At 40.1% G+C, this 24867-nt stretch overlaps 1 protein-coding gene across 7 annotated transcripts in view; it reads left to right on the top strand.

The window, feature by feature from the left end:
* Window positions 1-24392, top strand: part of ppp6r3 (protein phosphatase 6, regulatory subunit 3) — a 61498-nt gene extending 37106 nt beyond the window's left edge. The window contains exons 13-23 of one of the 7 annotated variants that reach the window (XM_019878160.1): window positions 592-677; window positions 2396-2482; window positions 5400-5446; window positions 9090-9144; window positions 15006-15136; window positions 16012-16127; window positions 17128-17209; window positions 20124-20221; window positions 20343-20538; window positions 22287-22304; window positions 24286-24392. In XM_019878160.1, coding sequence (XP_019733719.1) covers window positions 592-677; window positions 2396-2482; window positions 5400-5446; window positions 9090-9144; window positions 15006-15136; window positions 16012-16127; window positions 17128-17209; window positions 20124-20221; window positions 20343-20538; window positions 22287-22304; window positions 24286-24364 — 995 coding nt within the window. In that variant the 3' untranslated portion in view covers window positions 24365-24392. Of the gene's footprint in view, window positions 1-591; window positions 678-2395; window positions 2483-5348; window positions 5447-9089; window positions 9145-15005; window positions 15137-16011; window positions 16128-17127; window positions 17210-20123; window positions 20244-20335; window positions 20539-22286; window positions 22305-24285 lie in introns of those variants that run through there. The other 6 variants (XM_019878157.1, XM_019878159.1, XM_019878158.1 and 3 more) reach the window with 6 other exon arrangements.
* Window positions 24393-24867: the final 475 nt, after the last annotated feature.

Below are 24867 nucleotides of genomic sequence, written 5' to 3'. Positions count from 1 at the left end.
GTGTCGGGGCTCAAGCACTCACGTCAGCTTTGTGCTTGGCCATTAAGTGGTATTTCAGACTCGATGTGCAATGATGATAGCTCAGTTTACGACTGCAAAACATACAGGTAACTTTGGTCTTGTCAGTGGAACAATCTGGCAACTTTTTAAAAGTAAACTTTCCATTCATAAACTCTTAAAATATCCGTTTTCAGTGTCTCGCGCTGCCGTGGCTGGCAAAACAAAACATGCGTGGACATGTGCAGCGCGTTTGTTGTTTCTGGTTTATTTATAGAGCAACGTAACATCCGCTGTGACGTCTGCCCGCGTTAATCTCGCGAGAAAAAATTTAATCCCGTTAGAATTCATTTAAATTAATGCCAATAAATACACTCTAAACTGGAGGAGGTTGTTTTTTTTTTTTTTTATACATACACACACACACATATATATACACACACACACACACACACACACACACACACGGTATATGTGTGTGTGTGTGTGTGTGTGTGTGTGTGTGTGTGTGTGTGTGTGTGTGTGTGTGTAAATGTATGTGATATTCACCTGTGAAATACCTGTATATGAATATGAACTGACTGTGTGTGACAGAACTTAAAGTGGAGGACAGAGAAAAATGGGAGGCCTTCATATCTGGGCAGCTGGCTGACACAAACAAGAGAAACACTGTTGACCTGGTAAGTTATCACAAGCACAGTTGGTGCTCTTGTCAAGTGCAGCTTTTAACCAATGGCACAAAAACATTTTCGTGTGTAGCTGTCCCTGTAAACTTACATAGCCTTGTGGTCTATTCACTATGTTGATTTTCTGTATATTTTTGGAGGCGACACAATTATTACCCTATGCCTTACACTCAGTCAGAGGCATCACTCGGTTTTATGGACAGAGGAGGCAAAGCCCCAAAGAGATGTGAACAAAGCCAGCACATGAGCACAACGCTTCACGAGCAGCAAACAAAGACCGATAATACTGTGTAAAATTTTAAAGTGAACGGATTAGATTTTTACTGTTATTTCCATTTTTTTTTTTTTTTTAAATATCCAATACACTGGGGCTGTGAATTGACGAGTCATGACGACGTTAAAGATCACAATTCTCATTAATTAATTTAAAGAGGTGGTCACCAACAAATCAACTTGTTTTCCTTGATCAACTGTATAAACAGGTATCTACTAATGCTGTCTGCATGTCCTGTTCATCTTTTCAACGTTCTACTGGATGTTTGTTGAAATGTTGAATTTGGAGCCACAACCATCTGTGCGTGGCCATCTTCAGGTTAAACACTGCATTGCATTTGATTTGGGCTTTCCGTCCTCTGATATGACCATCAGGGAATCCTGATGTCACTTGCGGAATCTTGACGTAGTCGCTATGCCACTGTGGTGTATATAAAATGAAGATGTATTGTGTGTATAAGCAGCTCAGTCTCAAACACGCCTCTGGGCGGGTTGGAATTGTGTCGTTTGAAAACATCTTTATATAGATTTTCAGGTTTGTGATTGATTATCATAGCATTTGGTTAGTTTATTGAGCATAGCTTGTCGAAGTATAGAAATTATTCAGGTCGTTTGCTGCTGTCCATCTGGTTAGCACGTCCGCCTCACAGTGCAGAGGTGCAAGGGGGTTCGATTCCGGCTCCGGCCTCCCTGTGTGGAGTTTGCATGTTCTCCCTGTACCTGCGTGGGTTTTCTCCGGGTACTCCAGTTTCCTCCCACATTCCAAAAACATGCATGGCAAGTTAATGGAACACCCTAAATTTTCCATCGGTGTGAGTGTGAGCGCGATGGTTGTTCGTCTATGTGTGCCCTGCGATTGGCTGGCATCCAATTCAGGGTCAACCCCACCTACTGCCCGAAAACAGCTGCGGTGTGAGCTCCATCTCGACCCTCATGAGAATAAGCGACTTGGAAAATAGATGGATGTGTGGGCTGCTGTCCATCACAGCCAGACCATCCCCCAGCGATCCCCCAGGCAATGCCCCCTTGAGTGCCGTTTTCAAATATTAGCGAGGGGAGGCGCAAGCGTCTGTTAAGGGGGTGTGTACCCCTTTTAATAGCCCTTTGTTTATATATTTATTTACTTGGTGCTTTGTTTTTCTGTCGAAACTGCCTTGTCACACTCTTTTCCCGCTGGTCAGTCTTGGTAATCTGACTCATCCGTGATGTCAACAGAAGCGTTGTAGGTAATACAGTGTCATGGCAACAGAGTATGAACATCCGTGTGCATTTCACCAAAAATACTTCATACGATACAAAGATTCCTTTCATGACAGCATGGCGGTGATAAGCGAGCATAGAAAATGGAAGGACTTTTTCTTAGGTTTATGAACACATAATAGTGACATTTTTTTGTCGGACACAGCTTGTTCATCAATGTCATTACTTGTTCTTGACAGGTGACAACACACCAGATCCAATCCTCAACTGATGATGAGGTTGACTTTAAAGATAGCAGCTTTCATCATGACTCATCTCTACAACAAGTAAGGTTCTACTTCTTAGACAAATCAATTAACTTTCCAAAATCCACGCACGCATGTGCAAGGCCCATAGTCACGCAGAAAAACAAGTTGACTGTTCGGGGTTACATTTTTGCATTTGTAGTCAGACGTTAACATACACTCAACATTACATTAGTCACAGAAAAGCAGACAAGGACTGCTGGCCTGGACCTCATGAAGGGGAGTATTCTGAAGTCAAAGGTTACGAGGGGCCATTTAGTTTGAAGGCCCAAAAATTTGTCATTGTCCATAACCTCAAGCCAAATTGAATGATTTCCTGATATTTAATGGCTGATATTCAATCTTACCCTTAAATGCTTGTCTCACTGCTGGAAATTAGCATGAAGCACCACACAGCAAGTGGAGCTTTGTCTCTTCAAATGCTCCCTGCTCTCCAACACAAAACACTCTCCTCCATCCACCTGCCATCATAAAATTGAGACAAACAATAACCAAATTCGCTTTGTTTGGTCATTAATCACTATAGTGGTAGAGTTTGAATAAATGTACGCAAGATATTTTTATCATTTTTTTCTGTAAATCAACACATCATCAACCAATGTGATTACTTTGTTTTCAGCTATGCAGTATTCCTTCAGGTTTCAGGAAACTAAATGTAGCATAAAAGGTTAGAATGCACCACAAAATACAGTGTTTTGCTAGTTGAAATACAACACGGTGTTTTTATTTACTTTTGCATTTATTAAGCTCATCTGTAAGGACTTGGGCTTTAATACCTCTGTGAACACAATGTAGAATGGCAGCTAGTTGTTGGGGACGTGCTCATCTGCTTCCCTGTTACTGTTGAGTTGAGTTGCCCTTAAGCAAAGCTCCCCCGCACACGAGGCGCAACATCGTTTGCTGCCCTTTTCACCCTGACATCTCTCCGTGCATGCATGCAATCTGGTTCTCTTTGTTTTGTGGAACACAAATGTAAAGCAGAGTGTGTCAAATTTACATTTTATACAACCCATTTTAATAACAACATTCAAACAAATTAAGTCGTTATGCGCTAGAGCAGTGGTTCTCAAATGTGAGCACGTGAGATTCTATTGAAAAAGTAGCATCAATGCAAAATAAGAGGAATACTTCACAGCAGTTTGCCTCAGTGAAGTCAATGTTGTCTCACTAAAATGTCTCACTCAGTGCTGTAACTTCCGGACGATAAGCAGCACCTGATTAAAAGCCTCAACAGCTAAATTTAGCCATAAATACTAATTTGTACATACATTAGCCGCTTCGGATTAAAAGCCACAGGTTAAAAGCCACAGGTTTCCCTTTTATTTAGCTATGTTCTCTCTCTCTCTCTCTCGCTCGCTCGCTCGCTCGCTCGCTCTCTCGCTCTCTCGCTCTCTCACAGCCGGCTCCTCCCGCAGCTGTAAAATAGCTGATGAATATTCAGTAGGAGGGCGGACTCGGACACTTATTGATAGCCTCTATGATGTGCTCTTTAATTCCATTGATCAGATGTAATACCAACGGGCAAATTAATTGATGGCTTGATGCTTGTCAGTAAAAATCCATAAATAAACCACATCACATTTAAAGCCACAGGGTTCAAAATTTTGGGAAAAAGTAGCGCCTTATAGTCCGGAAAATACGGTACAAAAACACCCAGTTCAGTGCAACAATACAATATTCAGTGTTGACAACTGGTAATATTTTCCTTCATCTTTTTAATTATTTTAAGGGCTTTTTTTCTGCTTTTATTTAAAATTAAGTTGGACTTTTTTTTTAGAACAAATCTATACTATGATCCCAAAGAGGACTCTCAATGTTGTTCTTTTTTTTTCCGTGCCATATTTAATTAGAATTAAGTTAATTCTTTCTTTCCACTTTTCGTTATCTTTATATTTTTCAAATAGTTTAGAGATGCCCACTACAAATGCAGTTCTACAGTGTAAGACATCAGACAGATGGCACAGCACTCTGTTTTGAGTCCTTTTTTTGGCGGGGGATGGGAGGGAGTAATCCGGAAATGCTTTGCGCTAGTTAGAGGGTACCTGGCTGAAAAAATATTTCACCGTGGCTACATCATTGAAAAAAGGTTGAGAACCACTAGAGTGACACCCCCTTGTGGTAACCCTAGCACACAACCACCAAAGGGAAATAGGATTGCGATATAATATGAAGAGCAGGAAACAGCAACCCAACCTTCACTCTAAACAAACCATCCCAAAAGATGGCCAAGGTACAGGGCCCGACATATTTATTGGATTCATGAGTTTATGCTAATGTCTGGCCGCAGCCTTACAATTTGTAGTGTCATTTGTTCGACTCCAAACATCACTGTCATTAGGCCAGTCTTTTAAACTGTACACACATTTTGACTATGGTGCCTACTTAAACTGCACGCCAAATCATTTTGACACCTAAATCATGCAGGCATATGACTTATTCTCTTCTTTTACATAGGGTGTGGCCTTTGTGCAGTCAACCAATTCTGTAAATGCTAGCTAGCTTTGTGTAGGCTCGAGAGCAGGGGTTACCAACCTTTTTTAAAGCTGAGAGCTAATTAATGCGAAAGGCTACCAGTTTAATACACACTTCTGATCACATTGAATTCCAATCACATTTGTTATTAATAATGGATGATAATTATCGACAGCATGTGAAGACACCGCTCATGTTACTAATTTGTCACTAATGTCAACAGTGATTTGATATGGTAGGAAACATATAACCTAAATTTGGACATTTTTTGAAATGATAACGTCAACAACATTCTGGCAACATCACAATGTTCAATCACTGGTGCTATTTTTAGAACAGGCCGGCGGGCACCATGTGGGTGACCCCTGCTTGAGAGAGTACGTCATTAATCAATATTGGTCTTGGCTTTTGCTAGGCGTTTTCTGATTATCAGATGCAACAAATGACGTCCAATTTTATTGAGCAGTTTGGCTTCAATGACGAAGAGTTTGCTGATCCAGATGATGTTTTGGAGTGAGTACATGTTGAAAAATAAATAAATGATTAAATAAAACTGATGGGACAAGACACTGAAGACATTTCAAAGCTGGCAAGCATATTATCATATGGGAATATAGGCCTGCGCGCTGGCAAACTATTACATTTGATTGTGCCGATCAGTCTTTATAAGTCAAAACGTGTACCAGAATTTCTATATGATTCCTTTAGACGGTCGGTACACAACCACTTTGAAGTCAATGGTGTGCTGTCCCAGTACTCTTCAGAAATGAGATTTTTTAATTCTGAATAGTTCTAAAACCTACATGGGTATACTTCAGATTTTTGTTCATGTTTGTTCCATCGTCACACCCGTCAAAACACTCTTGTTTGTCCAGTACCCCAAAAATGTTCCTTGTTCATGTTAAAGTGCCCATTCCATCAAAATTAATTGGTTCCACTATTTTATGTTTAATATAGATCACAGTGAGTCTGTGATGTAAATTAAGTTTGCCATATATGCGCTTGGTCATTTGCATGCACTAAATAGCCTTTGAGTGACAAAATGCCTGCAAATGAGCTGATTTTGAAACCAAAATTGTGCTTTGTGAGGGCACATTTCGTGAAGGGTGACTTTGTCAACGTGAGCTTAGACAGCTTTTCACAGCGGTTCGCAGCATGATCATGAAGGTGTATTGAACAAAAGAAATCAGAGCACAACTGAGAACCAGCCAGAGACCGTGGCTTCGAGCTGGTCATCCAGGCTGTCTAACGTCACCATGGAGGAGAGAAAAAAAGGAAAGCCATTCCTCCAGGGCAACCAGGCCGCCTTGCCTCTTGGGATGGGCGATATACATCATCCTCAATATTATCGTCAATTGTGCTGTCATACTATCAACTCTATCAAGTATTTAAACTGTCTCCAAAAACGAGCAGGTCTATTGATTGGTTGCAAGTTAGGGAAGTGATGAAGTCCTCATTCAAATGTTCATTCTGTGAATGAGCGGACAGGATTCAGTCACGTGATTGGTTGTCCCCAAGCAGGCGGAAGAGGGCATTGTTTCAAATTGAGAAATGGAGGATTCTCCCATTATAGCAAGTAATTTAATAGCAAAACAAAAGTTTATGTCCCTCGCCTTGAAACAGTTTGGGGTTTAACAAGGCTGATGTCCGTTTAAAAAAGAAAAATAATTAAGACGTGTCGACATTTCTGTTCCACCAACCATATGAAGGATTACGTAACTATGCGACTTGACATGCACGACTATGGCGAAATAAAAGATAAGTAAAGCTGAGCAACACACTCAAGAAGTCCTCGCCAAGTTGACATGCACTGTACCATTGACAAAGCAAATAAACACTGCGGAGACGTCAGAATCTGTTTTATTTGGCCAAGTATGCGAAACACATAAGGTATTTACTTTTCCAGTTCGGACCTGCTAAGAGGAACATAAACACAATGACCAACAGAGGGAGGCAGAACTGGAACCCTGGTGACTTGCTATTTAGCACACTGACATTCAGATATGAAAAGAAAAAAATTGGAAAGAGGTGGGAAAAAAAACGACTGACTCAAACCATTCTCATTCAATGGAAGCATGACTTGCCCCTGAGGGAAAAAAAAAAAAAAACACGCACCGTACATTTCAAACACATGTACAACAAATCTCAAGAGCCTACATGTACTGAACGAGGAGGATGGAAGAATGAAGGGGGAGAACGCGATGCAACCAGTCTCATTAGCAGCTCAGACCATATGAGAGCTCTGTCAGTCACGTGACGTCACAAGGGCGGAGTGGATCGGAATCCATTGAAGGCGGTGAAATCAGGGAGGTATCTAGTGCGTTATCGTGGATGTGTATGCGTGTCAAGCATCCGCAGCTGTATCACCTAGCTTATCGTCTCCGTGGAGACCTCCTTGGCATATCAGACTCGGGTCGAGGAAGGAGGGTTAAGGGGCTGATAGGAATGCTCGTGTCCGAGCCTAGTTTTCATCCAAAGGAAAGTCCAGAAAACAGTTGTTTTGGGAACAGGCTGTCATCAATTTCAGACAGCCTTGAATGTCTTTTAGCCTGTGACTCTCAATGGCATCAATTAGCCGAATCCTCAATCAAATTTTCAAGGCCAGACGCCAACTACTCCTTGTTCTTTTCCATTTTGCCAAGAGACTCCAAAACTGCATCCGCTTTGCGATGAGTTTAGTCAACGCATGAGTCTGAGTTTTGATCAAACCGCCCCACACCCTCCATAAAGACCTTCATCTTATTCCCTTCCAATTAAGCTACTTCCAACGGCTGAGTTTTGCGATAGATCAGGAAACTGCCAGCTCCAAACAGCAGGGTACCTGTTTTCAGAAAGCCAATAATGTAGAGGTCTTCCACACCCTGTATGGACAATAATATCAAGCACACCACTCTCCACTTCTGCCAAGGATCAAGATGTACTCAGCAGTGAATGTCCCTGAGGGGAAAGAAGTGTCCCCACTGCCTGCTCTTTTCGTCGAAATGTTTTTATCCACAGTGCTGAGAGTCCAGCTGACTAATTCCATGATTTGTTTTTCGGAAGTAAAATAAGCAGGCTAGTTTTAGAAAAAGGGACAGCACATAATCAAAGTCAGCAAGCAAGCAGGGATAATGGTTGGGGGGAACAGGAGCCGAGTAAAAAGCGTCCGCCTTCGTCCAGAGCCAAGCAGAAAAAGCTACAACTAAAAACCAAAAAAATCATATACATATGTGCAAATGAGTAAAATGTTTGCCGGATGTTTCATATTCACTTCACATTCAGTTCTTACACGCTCGTAGTCCGCATCATAGCTACATTAGTTTCTTATACATAGGAACATTTCACGAACTATCTGTCAAAAGATCGCGGCTGCATTTGTTGTCATGCGTTTTTGGCCATCTCCATTGGCAGCCATTTTACCACCTTCTGTCGACTGCAAATGATATCATAGTTGCTCACGGCTCAGGTAACGACCTGTCATGGCTCAGCTTCAGAAAACAGCTGAGCTGGCCCGCCCGGTCCCCTATCCACTGACTGGAGTCCACTGTAGCTTGAAATGGGGCATCCTGCTCACTTACAGCCTAAAATAATATAAAAAAACTAATATGCAAATCCGGTAATAGGAGATCAAAAGATTCAAAAACATTAGAAATATAAAAATACAAAATGCAAAATATATTGGCAATGGAACCTTTTCATGAAAAACGTCATGAATCATTTGTACCTCATTCCGAGCACAATACAAACACTTCAATCTGTATTCCATAGTGTGTTGTTTACGTTCCTCATATCATGGTTCTTTTGGTAATCAAGTGGGAAAAAAAAGATTTTAATTCACATGACGGCTCTTGAAATATCTTCACAATTGATTTGGCACGTCTTTTTTTTGTTTTGTTTTGTCAAAATAGCTCTAAATTCTTGTAATTGTTTCTATGTGACCACAATTTGTTTTGTGAAAGTCCTTCACTTTTTATTCAGTTTTGTGAAAATCCTTACCTTCTTTTTTTTTTCATAATCATGCCAACTTTTTCCCTCCCATCATTTACTGTTGATGAAAATGACTGTTAAGAAGGTCACAAACTTTAGTATGTTACTGTATATTGTAGTTGCCTTTGAAGCATTGGACATAATAAATAAAGCGCTCGAAACTAACCCATTTTTGTCTTTAACATTGCAGTATTCCCTTTGACAGAATATCAGACATCAGTTTTTCACTCAATACAAATGAAAGTGTAAGTACCTTCATTATTCATCTTGAATATTAATGTAGATGACAAAATGCATTTCCAGTTGTTGTCAATCCATTTTAGTGTATCAAAGAGTCAAGAAGTGAAGTCTGGAGGCGTTGAGGGTCATTCCATTCCAAATTATCCAGTAGGTTTAACCAAGCGGATATTGATGTAAATGCCACTCGTTGCTAGTGATGGAACAACACAAAATCTCAAATTTTAGGTCAATCGGAGCAGGGGTTTGGGACCTACGACCCACCGAAATTATTTTGCCAGAAAGAGAAGGTCACAAACTTTAGTATGTTACTGTATATTGTAGTTGCCTTTGAAGCATTGGACATAATAAATAAAGCGCTCGAAACTAACCCATTTTTGTCTTTAACATTGCAGTATTCCCTTTGACAGAATATCAGACATCAGTTTTTCACTCAATACAAATGAAAGTGTAAGTACCTTCATTATTCATCTTGAATATTAATGTAGATGACAAAATGCATTTCCAGTTGTTGTCAATCCATTTTAGTGTATCAAAGAGTCAAGAAGTGAAGTCTGGAGGCGTTGAGGGTCATTCCATTCCAAATTATCCAGTAGGTTTAACCAAGCGGATATTGATGTAAATGCCACTCGTTGCTAGTGATGGAACAACACAAAATCTCAAATTTTAGGTCAATCGGAGCAGGGGTTTGGGACCTACGACCCACCGAAATTATTTTGCCAGAAAGGGGGGCGTGGCTGCCTTTCTTTAAACCCTCATATCTCAGGAACTACTCAGTATTTGCAAAACAGATGTTGGACAGGGAATTCACCAAGGAATCCAAATCATTCAAAACAGGGGTGCCCAATATGTTGATCACGATCGACCGGTAGCTCGTGGAATGGTCCCAAGTTGATCGTGAGGGGTATGGGGGAGGGGGGGGGACAAAACAAAATCCAGTGCACACTGCACCCTTAGCAGCCGGTGGGCCATAGCTCCCAAATCCCTGCTCAGATTGACACAAAATTTGAGATTTAGCATATATCAACAAGTACACCAAGTTTTCATTAACATCAATATCCACTTGGTTAAATATATTTAGATTTTTGGGATGATTTGGGATGGAATGACCGTGCATCTTGAATCTGAAGTCGCTTTCACACCACAGCTTAAGTAAATATCTGATATTAACTTTATTGTTGGGAGTGAAATCTACCTTTTTTTAAAAGTACAAGAATATCTAAAAAAAAACCAAAAAAAAATTGTAAACAATGAGTTGACACCTGAATAATTAGACCGTATGCAATGAAGAAAATAGGAAGTCATCAATGGCGCCCTTTTTTTTTTAACTTCCATTTAAGTCGCAGAACTTGCAGTTAGTGTGATGACAATACATTGTACAATAATCCTTTATCAAGTAAGAATGACCATACACAAGTTTCTTTATACTTGCTGTTGACTGAAAACATTTGGGTTACATACTAAAATTGCCATTTAAAATTTTATTTCCAGGTATTTGTTTAGATCAGATATACTACACATTTTCAACGAAACACACTATTCTTAAAAATAAATAAAGAAATAATATTAATTTGCAAATCCCAGACCTGCAAATGATATTAAACAAACTTTTGGTTGCATTATAGAGGATCTTTTTCCAGGTTCTTAGTGTTGCCTCTTTTCGGTTATTGTTCGTTTCGGTTACCTCTTTAGCAGGTAAATGTTTTCAGTGTGAAGACTGACTTGGCCAGCATATAACCTTCCACTCTCAGTTCATGTTTGTCCTCATTGATGATGAATGAGCTTGTCTCAGGAGAAGCCCTTTCCATCACTTTGGTAAAGGTTAATCAGTCCAAAAAACTTTGTCCTAGAATTTTTGAATCTCCTCACGGTACTAGGTACTGAAGATTCCCACCTCTGTTTGTACCATCCGCCAGGGAAAAGCAGGAGATCAATAGCACAGAGTAGCCGGTAAAAAACATGATTCATTTGATGTGTTTCTTCTTCAGTTGTTGCATCGGGTCTTTCCGATGTACTGCTGTTGGTATAGCGCCTCCATGGTGGTGTAACGCTGCAACTGCAGTTAAAATGCATAGCTGCTGCAGAGGGACATCAATCGTTCAATCAGCACAGCTGAAGCTTTCCGTTGTGTTTTGCGATATCAATCGGTCTGGCTGGGGGATGCACAAAAATAGCTGTTTTCACGAGTTTCACACTTCCAATACATTTAATACTTTTTTTAACTCTTCACTCCATTTTCACACCTTTGCCCTTGGTTGTGAAACAACAAAAACAAGGTGTCTCAATTCTCAGAGGGCTTTAGTTTCACATCAGGAAGCGGGGACAACTTCAAGAAACGGCCCGCGAGCAAAGTGCAGCCTTATGTGAGACCAGGCCCTCTTGTCACATAAACAAGGAAGAAAAATGCCACGGATATGCATCCATTTTCCCTGATGCTTACCGAGGCAAGAGAGTTGTGAAATTGCGCCCTGGCGAGACTTGCTTTGGAACCTACTTCTTGCTGTCTGGAGAACCCACTTTTACACAAAATACGACAGTCAGATGTATTTCATTTCATACACGTCCATTTCCCTGTTCCTCCCCTGACCGAAATTTGAAAGGAATTTAAACATGGCTGACTTCCTGTTGAGTTAAGAGTAGGGCCCCAGAGTTGGTTTATAGGTCTTGAACTGTGACTTCAACATTTGGTAGATATTGGTGAAAGATTCAACCGGAGCTGTTTCATTAAAAATTTTTAGTGGGGTGGGACTAAGGCGTTTTTTTCTTCCGCAAAACAAAATATTGATTAGGCGTGATGTGTGTGCAAAGGTTCATATGTTTTCACGAATGACCATCAAAATCAGCTTCATTTATCTTGGCAAACAGCATGTCCCAACAGCAATGGTGTTCGATCAAATTAAAACCTTGCACTTGTCTCTTGAATTGCTTAAGATAAAAACACCCCCAGTTTCAAGACACTTGGACAATAGCTCTAGGAAGAGTTCTTTGAAATGTGTCCTTTACGAAAGGCCAAAAATGGGACAAAATTTGAAAGAAAACTGGCAGACTTCGTGTTTGGTTTAGCATATGGCTCCAACATGCTCTTTGGCTGTTACATATACTGAACAACGTACAGTTGTAGCTGCTTTGTTAAAATGTGTAGGGGGCTCTGCTGTGCCATTATTATAAAAATCGCAAAAAATAAACTATTAAAATATTAATGCTTTTGCCAGGATTGATCTGTTCAAAGAAGTTGTCATGCATGTTTAGACTCTCAAAAGTAGCGTTGTTTTCTTGGAGAACAGCATGTCGCCAGCATTCAGCGAAAACTCACCAACTTGGTGTTTTAATATCACTAACACCTAAACACTCTTCAGAGCAACTATGAGGTAAATCTGGTTACTCCGCTAAGAGAAAACCACCAATGAATAAAATAGCCAGTAGGTGGCGCTACCATTACGATAAACAATTTGTAGATGTCGTCAGGCCTGGACTTTTATCAAATAAATTTGGAGAAGTTAGCATCATCTGGGTCAAGTTACAGCAGCTTTTTTGTCATGGTCAAATCATCAGACTTTGCGGCACTGCAAAGGCCACGTTCTTTGTAGAAAATTCATAATATTTGGTCTAAGGATTGATCGTCTTGTGACACATTTTCAGTTGGATTTGGACTTGGGGCGGTACATTAAAATTTAAAATAAGAGATTTCTTGTAGCCATTGGGTGGGGCAATAAGTGTTACAAAATAATGCCATATGTTTAGCATTTCCTGTTTTGTGGCGAAGGAAATATGAAACACAAAATTTGATGCACTGCACCTGTCATAGAGTATTTTGAAAACGTTTTTCCCCCTGTTGTTGTCCCATGTCTTGAGATGGTACAGACCAAGTTTGGAATCCCATCTGATGAAACCTATTTGTCAAAGAGTGCAAAAGTATGACCCCTGTAAATGTGAAAAATTGGTTAAAAAAATCTTAGAATATGGCTGTAATAGACTTATTGTGTACGTCTCAGGGTGTTACACGTGCATAAGGTTAAACGTACTGGGGTCAGATTTGATTTTTCACGGTAGGTGGTGCTCCAGAGCCATTTTTTGTAATTGTGAATGAGGACTTTAAAATATCTTGCGTTTCGCTCGGCCCATGAATGTGCAAATTTTGGTGAGTTTTTCATGCATTTTTAGGTCCCAACAATCCGATTCATTGGTCAAAAAATATCAATCATAGTTTCCTATTGTTCTGTAAAGCTCTTTGTTACAATATTGCATTGTTAGTAATAATAATAAAAATAATCATCATAATAATATTTTTTAACAAAAACAATGGGGAGCTCCCCGTGGTTCTTGCTCCGGCCGGATAATGCACCATTTTTTAAGTGGGGATATCAGCAAATCTGGGGTCCGTATAATGCATGAGTACAGAAGAAAAAAAAATTGATGGGTGTATTTGCGTGCATGTTATTCCTGAGAAATTTTGATCACTAAAATTAAAAAGAAGAAAAGAAATCTGTCTGTGCAACATCATTCTGTGTAATTCCAAACTGTTGTACTGGCTATGGTTCATGTTTCTAACCAGTATCAAGGTAATTTTCACAGACAAAACCCAAGTCCGAGACCCAGTGTAGACATTGACTGCTATTGATTGTTTGAATCATTTATGAAATCGAACCCACCTTGGCAACAAAACACAACTGTCAGTCACATTATCCAATACTTTTTCATAAATGTTTAAAAAATAAAGTCCCGTCTAAGCTGTACATCTGATTCACATTTAAACACATGGAGACAAAATATTGATCTCGTCTCATATTTCTAGTCATCAAACTGTTTTCAGTCTACAGCAAAAATAAAGTCATCAACCGTTGCGCCAGTGTTTTTTTGGAAAGAGGTGTACAGTATATGTAATAGTGCTGCTTAAAAAAAGGGAGTAGAAGTGGGTGTTTTATTTCTGTGATCTCAAATGTTTGAATGAATGGCAGTCCATTTCTTTTACTAAATCAAACGTTCAAACGTGCAAAGTGAATCACTACTAAATCACCCCCCCCCGCTGTTTCGCAGAAGTTTTAAATATTTTTAATGGATTTAATTTCTGTCACCGTTCAAATACAGCACTTGACCCATCTGTATAAATGAGCTGCCATAAAAATGAATTACTTTGGTTGACAAAAGTTTTTAAATGATGCATTTCACCGACCACATCTCCCATGGTCCTCATTTCTGTGACGTGATAGTTAAATGATAATGTAAGAAAATAAAGGGTGCGTTCATGTAAAAAAATAAAATAACATATATTTTTAAAAAAAAAACCCTCAAATTGGATGAGTGAATAAAATAATGGATGGATGGATATACTTTATTGATGTCATTGAGGATTATAGAAACATAGACCTACCAACGTGGGCTAAAATTTTTGACTGGGCCTTGTTTTTCCCAACATACTGCAAAGCCTTTTGAACATGCTGCAAAGACATTCCAATGACTTGCAGTATGTTTGAATGCCGTAGCCTAGTCAAAAATGATGACTCCACGTTGGCAGTTCCACGTCTCAGTCGAGGACAATAATAGTATTGAAATGACAATTGCCAGAAAATATGTTCAATCAAATTGGACAATTTGAAAACGATGTCTCAATTACAATTGGCACCCAGAGTGGTTGGAGTGATGTTAATTGGAACATGTATCCTTTGAAATTTTAGAAGACTGTAAACTCTAAATTTAAAAAAAAAAAAAAACTAATGAAATAGCAGGGTATTTATGTTAATGTAATGTAACCTGCTAAATACATATGCTCGCCAAATTTATAGCTGTATGTCCTCAGTTTTAAGTTAATGCACATCATTTGTGACCGTTTTTTTTTTTTTTTTTTCCTCATGATATGATCCCTTTTCCCCAGGTGAAAGTAGCTATGTTTGAAGCACGCTGTAGAGAGAAAATCCAGCAGTTTGAGGATGCTGGTTCAGATGAGGAGGACATCTGGGATGAAAAAGATGTTGCCTTTGTACCAGAGGCACAGAGGCGCCCCAGGTTAGAAAGGTTCACATGGATTTTGGCATGCGCCCAGCTACTGCAATTCTAGTTCCGTTTTGTCTTGTCACATAATAAAACCACAACATATGCATGCACGGATATGTACATTAACGACTTATTGATACTGTATTTAGATCCAAGTCCAGTACCATCTGGTGATCAACTTTTTTAGTTGAATCTTAAAGAACCCTGTAAAATGTTTCAAATGAATTGCCACAATGATTTATAATTGTTTTGTGATTGCATTTGACTTTTTGTACTCCCCAACTGGCAATAATGTAGAACTCTTATTCACCCACCTCCAAAATTCTGATAAATCTATTTGCATAGGTAGACAGTAAAGGTTCCCAGTCGAAAACCTGACTGTTGTAATACATCTTTCTTTATATAGCGCTTTCACAACAGCTGTAACAAAGCGCTTTACATCACAGTTAACATAAAATAACACAACACATAACATAAAACACGGACAGTCATGCAATCTTAACCACTTTTCCTGCATACACTTTGTTGTTTGAAGCAGCTCTGGATGAAAGAGGAGAGAATCAAAAGTGTCTTGTCACCAGTGGATCAGAGATGTCATGCTCGTACATGACGTCCTAAATGTCTGCTACAAGCAAAGTTTGAAAGCAAACCAGAAGCTGTAGCGTCCATTGACGAAAAAAGAGCTTGGCTCACTTCTCCTGTTCCATGTAAATCCGTGTCAATTCCAAGCGGCGACTCTCAGTTCTCAACTGCTTTTGTTTTTAAGTGGTTTAATCGCGGGACTGAATAGTAATTGTTTTCGTTCCCAGTAATGCTGTACAATATCTTGAAAAAATATCGTCATCGCCTCGGCACGTCTCGTAACATCACGAATGTTTCCGCCTTAGGAGTGCAGGCAGCACAGACAGCGAAGACAGCACTGACTCAGAGGAAGAGGATTCCAAGAAAGATGCGTTTGAAGCGTCTAATCCCAGCTCTGAAGACATTATGGAAGTTGAAACAGGTTAGTGTACTTCATCTTTTATATTGTTGAGCAATCGGTATCCCTTTAGATACATGTACACATTTTGGGACTGAAAAAGATGATTGACACTGCATCTCCTGAAACACTGCGCAATAAACTGAGATTTTTGCTAATTCAGCAAAAACGAAGAAATCACATGTACGTATACTTGATCCACGGTACATAAGAAGCTGTCAATATGGTTACCGAGACTCACCACTCGTGAAATATTACGGCAGAATCCCACACGCTGAGAGTGTACAAGCTTGCACTGTTCAGATGATCCCACTCCGTGCTTGTTCTAATGGAAATGCAAAGGAGACCTTGCGGTGAGTCGCCGGGCCAAGTGGAGTGATCCGGTATGGCGCTGTTTGGGGCTAATGGAAAAACGGTATTACGGGTTTGATAAGAATTAGTCATGGACACATGTTCAACGTAGATTTCGGATAGGCTTTTCAAAGCAGCCGGACTGACATGCGGCTCTTAAAGAGAATGGGTGTTTGTGACCCACACCAAGTTCGAAATACCTTGCAGCTGAGACCCCGAAACTCAATCAGAAGAGCCAGTCGATGGCTAACAGCATCAATCCCGATTATTGACTTGTTTGCATTTGTCAAGAAATGGAAAACTGTTTTGACCTTGTTCCGTCTTCCCCATGTTGATTTTTGCTGTCTTGTCAATGTTCCTCTGAACGGGTTGTAACCGGGAACTAAATTCCTTGTGTGTTTTTTTTGCATACATGGCCAATAAATCTCATTCAGATTTTGATATACTGTATACAGCGTAATCAAAGGGCTCGCATGTTGAACATTTGTGAAAAAACAATTTGGTGTGAAATTTTTGCTAACCTAGGATCAATAGCTTTCAGTAAAGTAAATTGGGTTTTCATGTTGAACTGTATTAACTGTATAATCATTGTTTTCAACACCATGCCGACAGCCATTTTCATAACAGCCTCAGTGAGGGTTTTTTTTTTCCCCCCTCTCCTTTTCTTTCATAGACACAGCTTGGAGCGGCTATTCAGCTCCAAATTCCAACTCAGAGACAGGCTGGGCTGATTTCTCTAACTTCTCCACCACCAGGTAGGAATAATGGTTTTATTATTATATTTTTAAAATTCTGTCTGCATTTTAACGTAATTATGGTTCACGAAAATGGCCGGAAGAACAAAGGCCAAAATTGAAAAAAAAAAATCGTTCAGTAGATCAGATAAAAACACAAGTGTTAAATAAATAAATGTATATGTATGATTACTGAAACTACATTTTACGTTCCCCAAACAATGCAAGCAAGTCATTGAATGTATGAGTCTTTGGTGCTGATTGCAAATGTATTTATTTCACTATAGTCATTGGCTGGAGGAAATGAGTTCTTTAACTATGTGTCGGCCAAAGCTCCGTCATCTGGTGGCAGCCAAGAAAAATGCGCTACCAGATGAGGTCGTTCCTCATTGCCGTATATCTCATGGCTCCCCTTCTTTTGTCAGTTAACTCAGCGGAAAATGCAACGCTAGCTTACAATTGCAATACATTACAAAACAAATGAAAGACAAACGTGATGAAGACAATTGATTCACTAAAAAGGCACACGAACCTCATGGGCTCACATCCACAAGGGGTTAAATGTCCTTTAAAAGTTTTGCTTGTCTCCTTCTTCTTTCGTTTAGTCCAGGGGTCGGCAACCCAAAATGTTGAAGGAGCCATATTGGACACATAAAACAAATATGTCTGGAGCCGCAAAAAAACTAAAGCCTTCTATAAGCCTTGTAATGAAGGCAACACATCATGTATGTATCTATATTAGCCTACTATCAAAATGACTAAGTTGGCTACAAATACGATATTTTTCCCTGCACTGCATCCTGTAGAGCAGGGGTGCTCAACCTTTTTTGACTGAAGATCTACTTTTCGATCGCCCATCCTCCTGCGAACGACCCGTTACCGCATACGCATGCACTTACGCATGCACTTACACACGCACTCACACACGCATGCCTACCTACCTTCGTCGAGACCAGACGCGGAGGCATTCGACGCACTTTTGCAGCGTGTTAACTACGACGCACTTTTGCAGCGTGTTAACTACGTAGCTCACGTGTACCGTTTTAAAATGCTTCTGTCGGCCCTCCAGATTCCCATTCTTTGCCAGTACCCTCGGTGAATTGCACATGAAAGGCTATTTTTTTGTTTGTTTGTTTGTTTTTGCCACCTGCCTGGCATCCCGCCCTGCTCATAGAAACATGTGTCGCAGGCTATGACACAAATCTTCGTTGACAGAAATGTTGAAATTGAAATTTTATTCTACACATTTTTACAGCATTAGAAAACGCTAAGAATGTTTGTCATTTTTTTTCCTTCTACATAAACCATATTAAAACAAAAAATATATTTTCCTCCCCCGTTTTTTTCTATTTTCAAACATTTTTGAAAAGGCTTTGGGGAGCCACTAGGGCGGCGCTAAAGAGCCGCATATGGCTCTGGAGCCGCGGGTTGCTGACCCCCGGTTTAGTCAGTAGTTAACTATGCTTTTGGTATTAGCTTTGTTTCATAATGGCTGCGCAGAGGTCACACAGTAGTTGTCTGTTTGAGTGTGTGTTGGCAAATGCACATGTCAATCAGTGTCCGGCAGAAACCTTTCAATTGGTTCCTGCTAATAAACAGGGAAACAACTCAATGGGGAATATGAAGAGAGTCTCTTTATATTAGGTGCATCGCCGGCTTTTGAGAAAATTGAATGCTTTTAGGTGTGCCTTAAAGCAGGGGTCCCCAACCGCCGGTCTGTGGACCGATACCGGTCCGCAGGGCATTTGGCACCGGGCCGCACAGAAAGAACTTGTCTTAATTCCGTTTTATTTATTTCGGAAAACGAACGATGTTTTATTTTGAAAAATTACCGGATTCTCCGTTACATCCGTCTGTGTCACGCTTGACTCACGTCAAACCACGCTTCTCCGTCACGTGACCGATTACGCTAAACACAAAACGTTGGAGGTCGCTAAATGAGTTAAAAAAACTGCTGGAGATCGCTAATGACGGCGGCCTTAAAAGTACGTTCGAGACAACTGGATTAAAGTTATGGCTGAATACTCTGAGATCGCCACAATAGCACTGTTGCTATTTCCGACATCCTACCTGTGTGAGGTGGGGGGGGTTTCTGCAGCAACGGCGACTAAAACAAAATTACGAAGTAGACTGAACATAAACCACAAGCTTGAGGTGTCATTGTCTCCTATTACCGCGAGATGGGACCGTCTCGTTGCAGAAAATCAAGTCGTCATTTTCATGCACTTTGAATTTGCGTTGTATCGTATTTTGAAGGCATTAAACATTCCCATAACGATCAGTGTTGCGGCCAGATTAGACACTCCTTGTGTTTATTATTATATTTCGAAAACACCACAGTTTCCATGCAGCTCATACCATATTATTTTGTTGTATTAATCCGCCACATCTTAAATGCCGGTCCCTGAAAATATTGTCTGACATAAACCGGTCCGTGGGGCAAAAAAGGTTGGGGACCCCTGCCTTAAAGTATGCAAAATACGGTACACAGTACAGCTGAGTTTTAAGTTTCAGATAAATAAACCCCAAGCATTTTTCATCTCTCCCTCCCTCTCTCTCTCTCTCTCTCTCTCTCTCTCTCTCTCTCTCTCTCTCTCTCTCGCTCTCTCTCTCTCTCTCTCTTTCTCAGCACCTGTATTTGATTTGTGGATGGCTGTTTTTCAAAATATATTTTTGAATTTATTGCACGATACTGTAACCTTTTGATTTAATCTTGCACACAGTATATACACTACATTTAAAAAAGAATTCAAACTAAAACAAAAACTAATAAAACCAAGCAAACCTGCTCTGAAAATGAATTAAAACTCAATTTCAATTAAATAAAAACTAAATGTAATGAAAAATCCCAAACAGTCTGCATCCCTCATTTGTTGCCCATCACAAAGCTTTGCATAATTAATGATTGTTTCTGGGTAAAAACATTCTCTTTTAGCCCCAATGACCCACTAATGTGCAACTCTCCCGTTGCTATGGAAACCAACATCGAGAAACTGGATCCGCTGAGTGTCATTGGACCATTATATTCGGATGGTGAGATCACCAGATTGAAATATACCAATGTCATTCTAACACAGTCCTGTTGACAGCCTTTGTTTTCTCGCACTGTTTTTTTTTTCCTTTTTCTTTTCTTTTCTTTTTTTTTTTCAAATAGAAAGTCATGGCTGGCTGAGTCCTAGTATTTCTTCTTGCTCTTCCGTCACATCTAAGGGTTGTGGAAGATCTAAAATGGAGGATGAAACTACCTGCAGCGTTCAACGCAGTATTACAGATACAGTCATCAACGGCTCCATAAAAGAGACTTTCAGCCTCACTGTTGATGCCAAGACTGAGACGGCTGTCTTCAAGAGGTTGGCCACACTTAATATCAACTTAATGCCTTTGCTTTTTCATGGAGATGCCGGTCCAAACCATTTTTTTTTTCAACCGTGTAGTGCAGTGAAAGTTAATAATTGGAATTGTTCTTTTGGCATTTAGTGTCTCATCATAGACGTTAAATTAGCCAAGGATAGAATTCAATAAAACAAGTCCTTGAACATCTGGTTCTTCAGTCACAAATCATAGATTTCTTTGATGAAAGCTGTTTATCAAATGAAATCTTGGACATTTACCCGAGTTAAATGGGGAAGTCACAAAGAGATATTTTTTGAGTTGAGATACTAAAATTGTGCGTTGCCGACAGAAAGAGTGGGACAGAACCTCTCAAATGAGAATTAGGTGACTCATCTGGTGTATGCATCGACGATGCGAAGCCCTGGTTCGGAGCCGACGGAGCCCCCAACGAAATACTGAGTCTGGTCTGGCGACTCGTAATTCGCCTCATTCGGCTGTTGTTCTTGTCATTGTTCCTGTTGTGACTGTTATAGCTGTTGTTTCTATTTATAAGCCTTTTTATTGTTGACGGTGACTCAGTGAAATTTGGCCATTTTAAAAATTTTTACCCTTACCTTGTTCGTTCATCTGCAACTCGAGAAATGCAGAGCATATGTGCTTGTTACTTCCACATTTAGCTTGGCAAATGTCCAAGCTTTAATTTGATATGTGGCATGTTACCATTTATCAAATAAGATGTTCTTTCTAACTGAAGAAGCGCGTGTTCAATGATTTGTTGAGTTTAGGATGAATGTATTGGATGACAAACTATCGAGCTAAAGTCGTGTTTTGGGAGTTGTTTTGAGTGTATTGAATAGGGGTGTCAGAGTTAAAGTGTTAACTTTGGAGATTAATTTTAATTTTGTAAAGGTTGAAAAAAAACTCTGTTGTTATTCGTTTTATTCGCTTCTTGTGGCGCCCTGTGCGCAAGTGTCGAGCCAGATTTAGAGGAGTCTGGTACGAACGCGGACAAACACCGACTATTGGTCGTTTTACTTTGTACTTGTTGGATGAATGTAAAATAATTCGAGGCCCTTGCAACGCCAAATTTATCATCTTAAGTTATATGTCTGCAGCGTATCATCTCGGATCAAAATAACCTGCTTAAGTTTCCTCCACGGGTCACTCTGCTGTATTATGGTGCTCATGAGCAGTTTTGTTGAATTATTCCGATGAGAACAATTTCAAAAAGATGCCTGTGAAGCCGAGTCATTTTAGATAGTTGTGTTAAATTTTGCAGTAGAAGAATTGTATTCAAGGATCAAAGAAAGCTATTGCTCAGGATATCTTTGAGTCTATATATACATTTCACAATTTTGCATTCATTAAATCCCAGATTTGACTGAAGTGAATATTTGTTAAAAGCGTTGCTAAAAAAAATTAAAAATCGTAGAAGTAGAAGCCAAAAAATGTGATCAATCACGCTGAACTACGGAAAATTGTGCGATTAATTAGTTTTTAAAATATTGGATCCCTTGACAACACTAGTATTACCTGTATATGAAAATGATACTTCCCCTCAACTCACTTCAGCTACTTCCTGAGGTAGGTTCAGCAATGTCCCGAGTTACTAGATTTGGTCGCCCTGCCATTGTTTATCCCTCACGCCAGGCTATTTTAGTACCAATTATTTTGTGTTATTTTTATTCTGAACCAAATGACACTTGCAACGTAAGCTTCCCTTCCTTTCTCCCTTGCTGTGCGCTGTCGGTGTGGTCTTCGTCAGAGTGTTGAAATCATATCGGTATGTACCACCAATCAAGTTTCAGCCTGCAGCCATCCCCCTCAAACATTTCCTGTCCATATTTTGATGGTGTTCCCATTTTGTCATGTTCTCTGTTTTGCATGTGCTGTGAATAGAAGTGGGAGTTTCATTTTCAAGTTGATGTGTAGACAGAAAAAGATGTCTTGATGACAACGGTTGGGTTTGGAGCAAAAAGAGGGACGCTTCAGAACGCCATCTGAACCACGTAGGGTTTGTTGGGGGCTGCTCTCCTGCAGCTGGGACTGGTGAACTTAACAAAACTCGGTGGTGTAGTGTTACAAGAAAATGAAGATTTGTGGTTCAGATTTTTCAATTCAGAAAGAAAACACAAGCGTTGATTGCCATTTCTTTTTCCACTCTTCATCTACTTCACTTCATGGGATACGTGTCAGGAACGTCCCATGCACTTCTGCCCCAAAATATATATTTCAAATAACTGTCAAATATGTTTTCAACCAAGTTTTCCTCTGAAAACTCCTGTTGGAGTCGCAACCTTTTTTACTTGTTACTAGTTTGGAGAACGTGGCATGCCGTGTTCAACATCGTTCTAAGTTTCTGTCGATGGCAAAACGGTTATCAATCAATCGTGCTCAGTTTTTACAACTAGGTAATGCTCTGTGGAGCTTTTCAGTCACTCAGGTCATGGTAATTTGGAAAGGCTGGCATCTTCTTGGTTGTTGAAGACTTCTTCAAGATCAGTTTAACGGCTGTAAAAAAAAAAAGAAAAGAAAAGAAAATTTCGAAACGTCAGTACTGTGAAGAGAAGTTTAAAACGGAACCGGAATTTGTTCGGAGCCAAAGTCTTTGATATGGTTTGAATCTTCTCGGACTGGTGTTGATGCATTTACTATATTTTTCTTCATACGATGGAATATAAGTCCCACCAGTCACCCCCCAAAAAATGCATCATGAAAAAGAAAAAACATTTATATAATTCGCTGCGGAGTATAAGTCTCATTTAGGAGGGTGCAAATGTATTTTACAAAAGCCGAGACTAAGAACTGTAGAGCTCCGACTCGCACCCAAAATGCCCGTTCCCCAATTGTGGTCTGCGTTCAGAAAGACGCTCCGAGCACATACTGCTTCACTCCGACTGTTCGGAAACTCAAGAGCATTGTTCACGTGTGCCGTTCGGTTATTCGGATTGCGGCACTTGGCACAAGGAAAGTAAAGAGTTCAAGCACGAGCTGCTGATTGCTGTATAATATAGGCTAAGATGGAGTTAGAGTATATTGTTGGATTATTTTAATTGGGAGGGGTTAATTAATATGGGCCTGATGTGAGTGGTAATGAGCCAAACTGCCAGCAGAGGGTAGCGGTGCACCATTTTAGATTGAAAATTCCTTCTGTTTGTCACCTGTTTACAGTGGGGGGAAAGGGGGGTTTTATTGTCACGGCACCCACGGTGACAGTCAACGGACTTCTAGTCGGACAATCCGAAGCATACATTTGAAATTATTATGATTATACGCAGCAGTAAGAGCTTCATTTGCCCAGAATTGCCTCATCTGCTGAACAAAGCTGCCAAACTAAACTACACATTGGATAATTAAATGATCGGGCATCAACAAAACAAATGAGACTCTTGTCATGTTACACACAAGGTGTTGTACTAAGCAAAAATTCCTGCCGCCCCTTGAATGTTAGTCTTGAGAGAGCCTCCCTCTTTGTGCCAACTCGTAGTTTTCTGTACAATGCAATTGAATTGATGTCAAGACGAGCCTTCTTCAATCTTCAACTTTGCCTTTGAGTAGATTTGTCTTCATTGATCATCAATGCTGTACCGAGTTTGTACATTTTTACATTACGATTCACGTACAGTATTCTACAATAGTTGTCCAATATTTCTTTGTTGTACTGTGGAAATACATGGACTGCGTCTTGCATCATATTGCTTTGTGCTTATGTGAATCGCAACATCTTGAGTGTTTTGTAACAACTTTGTTTCTCCTCTTGGAAGCAATGACAAGTGCCAGTACGCAATGGAATTCCCTTATGGCCCTCGAGAGGAAATGTCCAACATAGATGATGCCAAGTAAGTCACATTGTCCCTTTATTCCATTTACTCCTTACTCTGTCAATTAAACTGATCCAACTCAGCAACGGTGAAGGAACGTGTTTTGGTCATAAAAGGGGTGTTCACACGGCACACATTTGCTCCGGCACTACACCGATGTATTTTGTTGCGATATATTTTACACCGAAGCACATTTTGTGGAGCGGTCACACGTACAAAGCCACTGAGCGTGTTAGCACCGGCGCAGCGTCGGTGCAGCTCCACTTGCGGTCACACGGCAGTTTCTGCAGCGGAGCAAAACGACAGAAAACAAATGAGCTGTCGTGTTGGATCTTTTTAAAACTTATACTTAACTCAAGAAACTACTGTACAGGCACGTCCTTCTCCTCGGTCTCCGTGCCTTCAGCTCAAGAGTGACCGCCCCCGAAAACGTAAATCAACGATGACTTCAATGACACTCAGAAAAGCAAACATGTAATGCGCCAAACAGAAAATCAAGAGAGGAAATCACAAAATAAATTCTAT

The sequence above is a fragment of the Hippocampus comes genome, unplaced genomic scaffold (genome assembly GCF_001891065.2).
Source record: "Hippocampus comes isolate QL1 unplaced genomic scaffold, H_comes_QL1_v1.1 scaffold37, whole genome shotgun sequence".
Lineage (NCBI taxonomy): Eukaryota > Metazoa > Chordata > Actinopteri > Syngnathiformes > Syngnathidae > Hippocampus > Hippocampus comes.
This window is presented reverse-complemented; position numbering and strand designations above follow the sequence as displayed.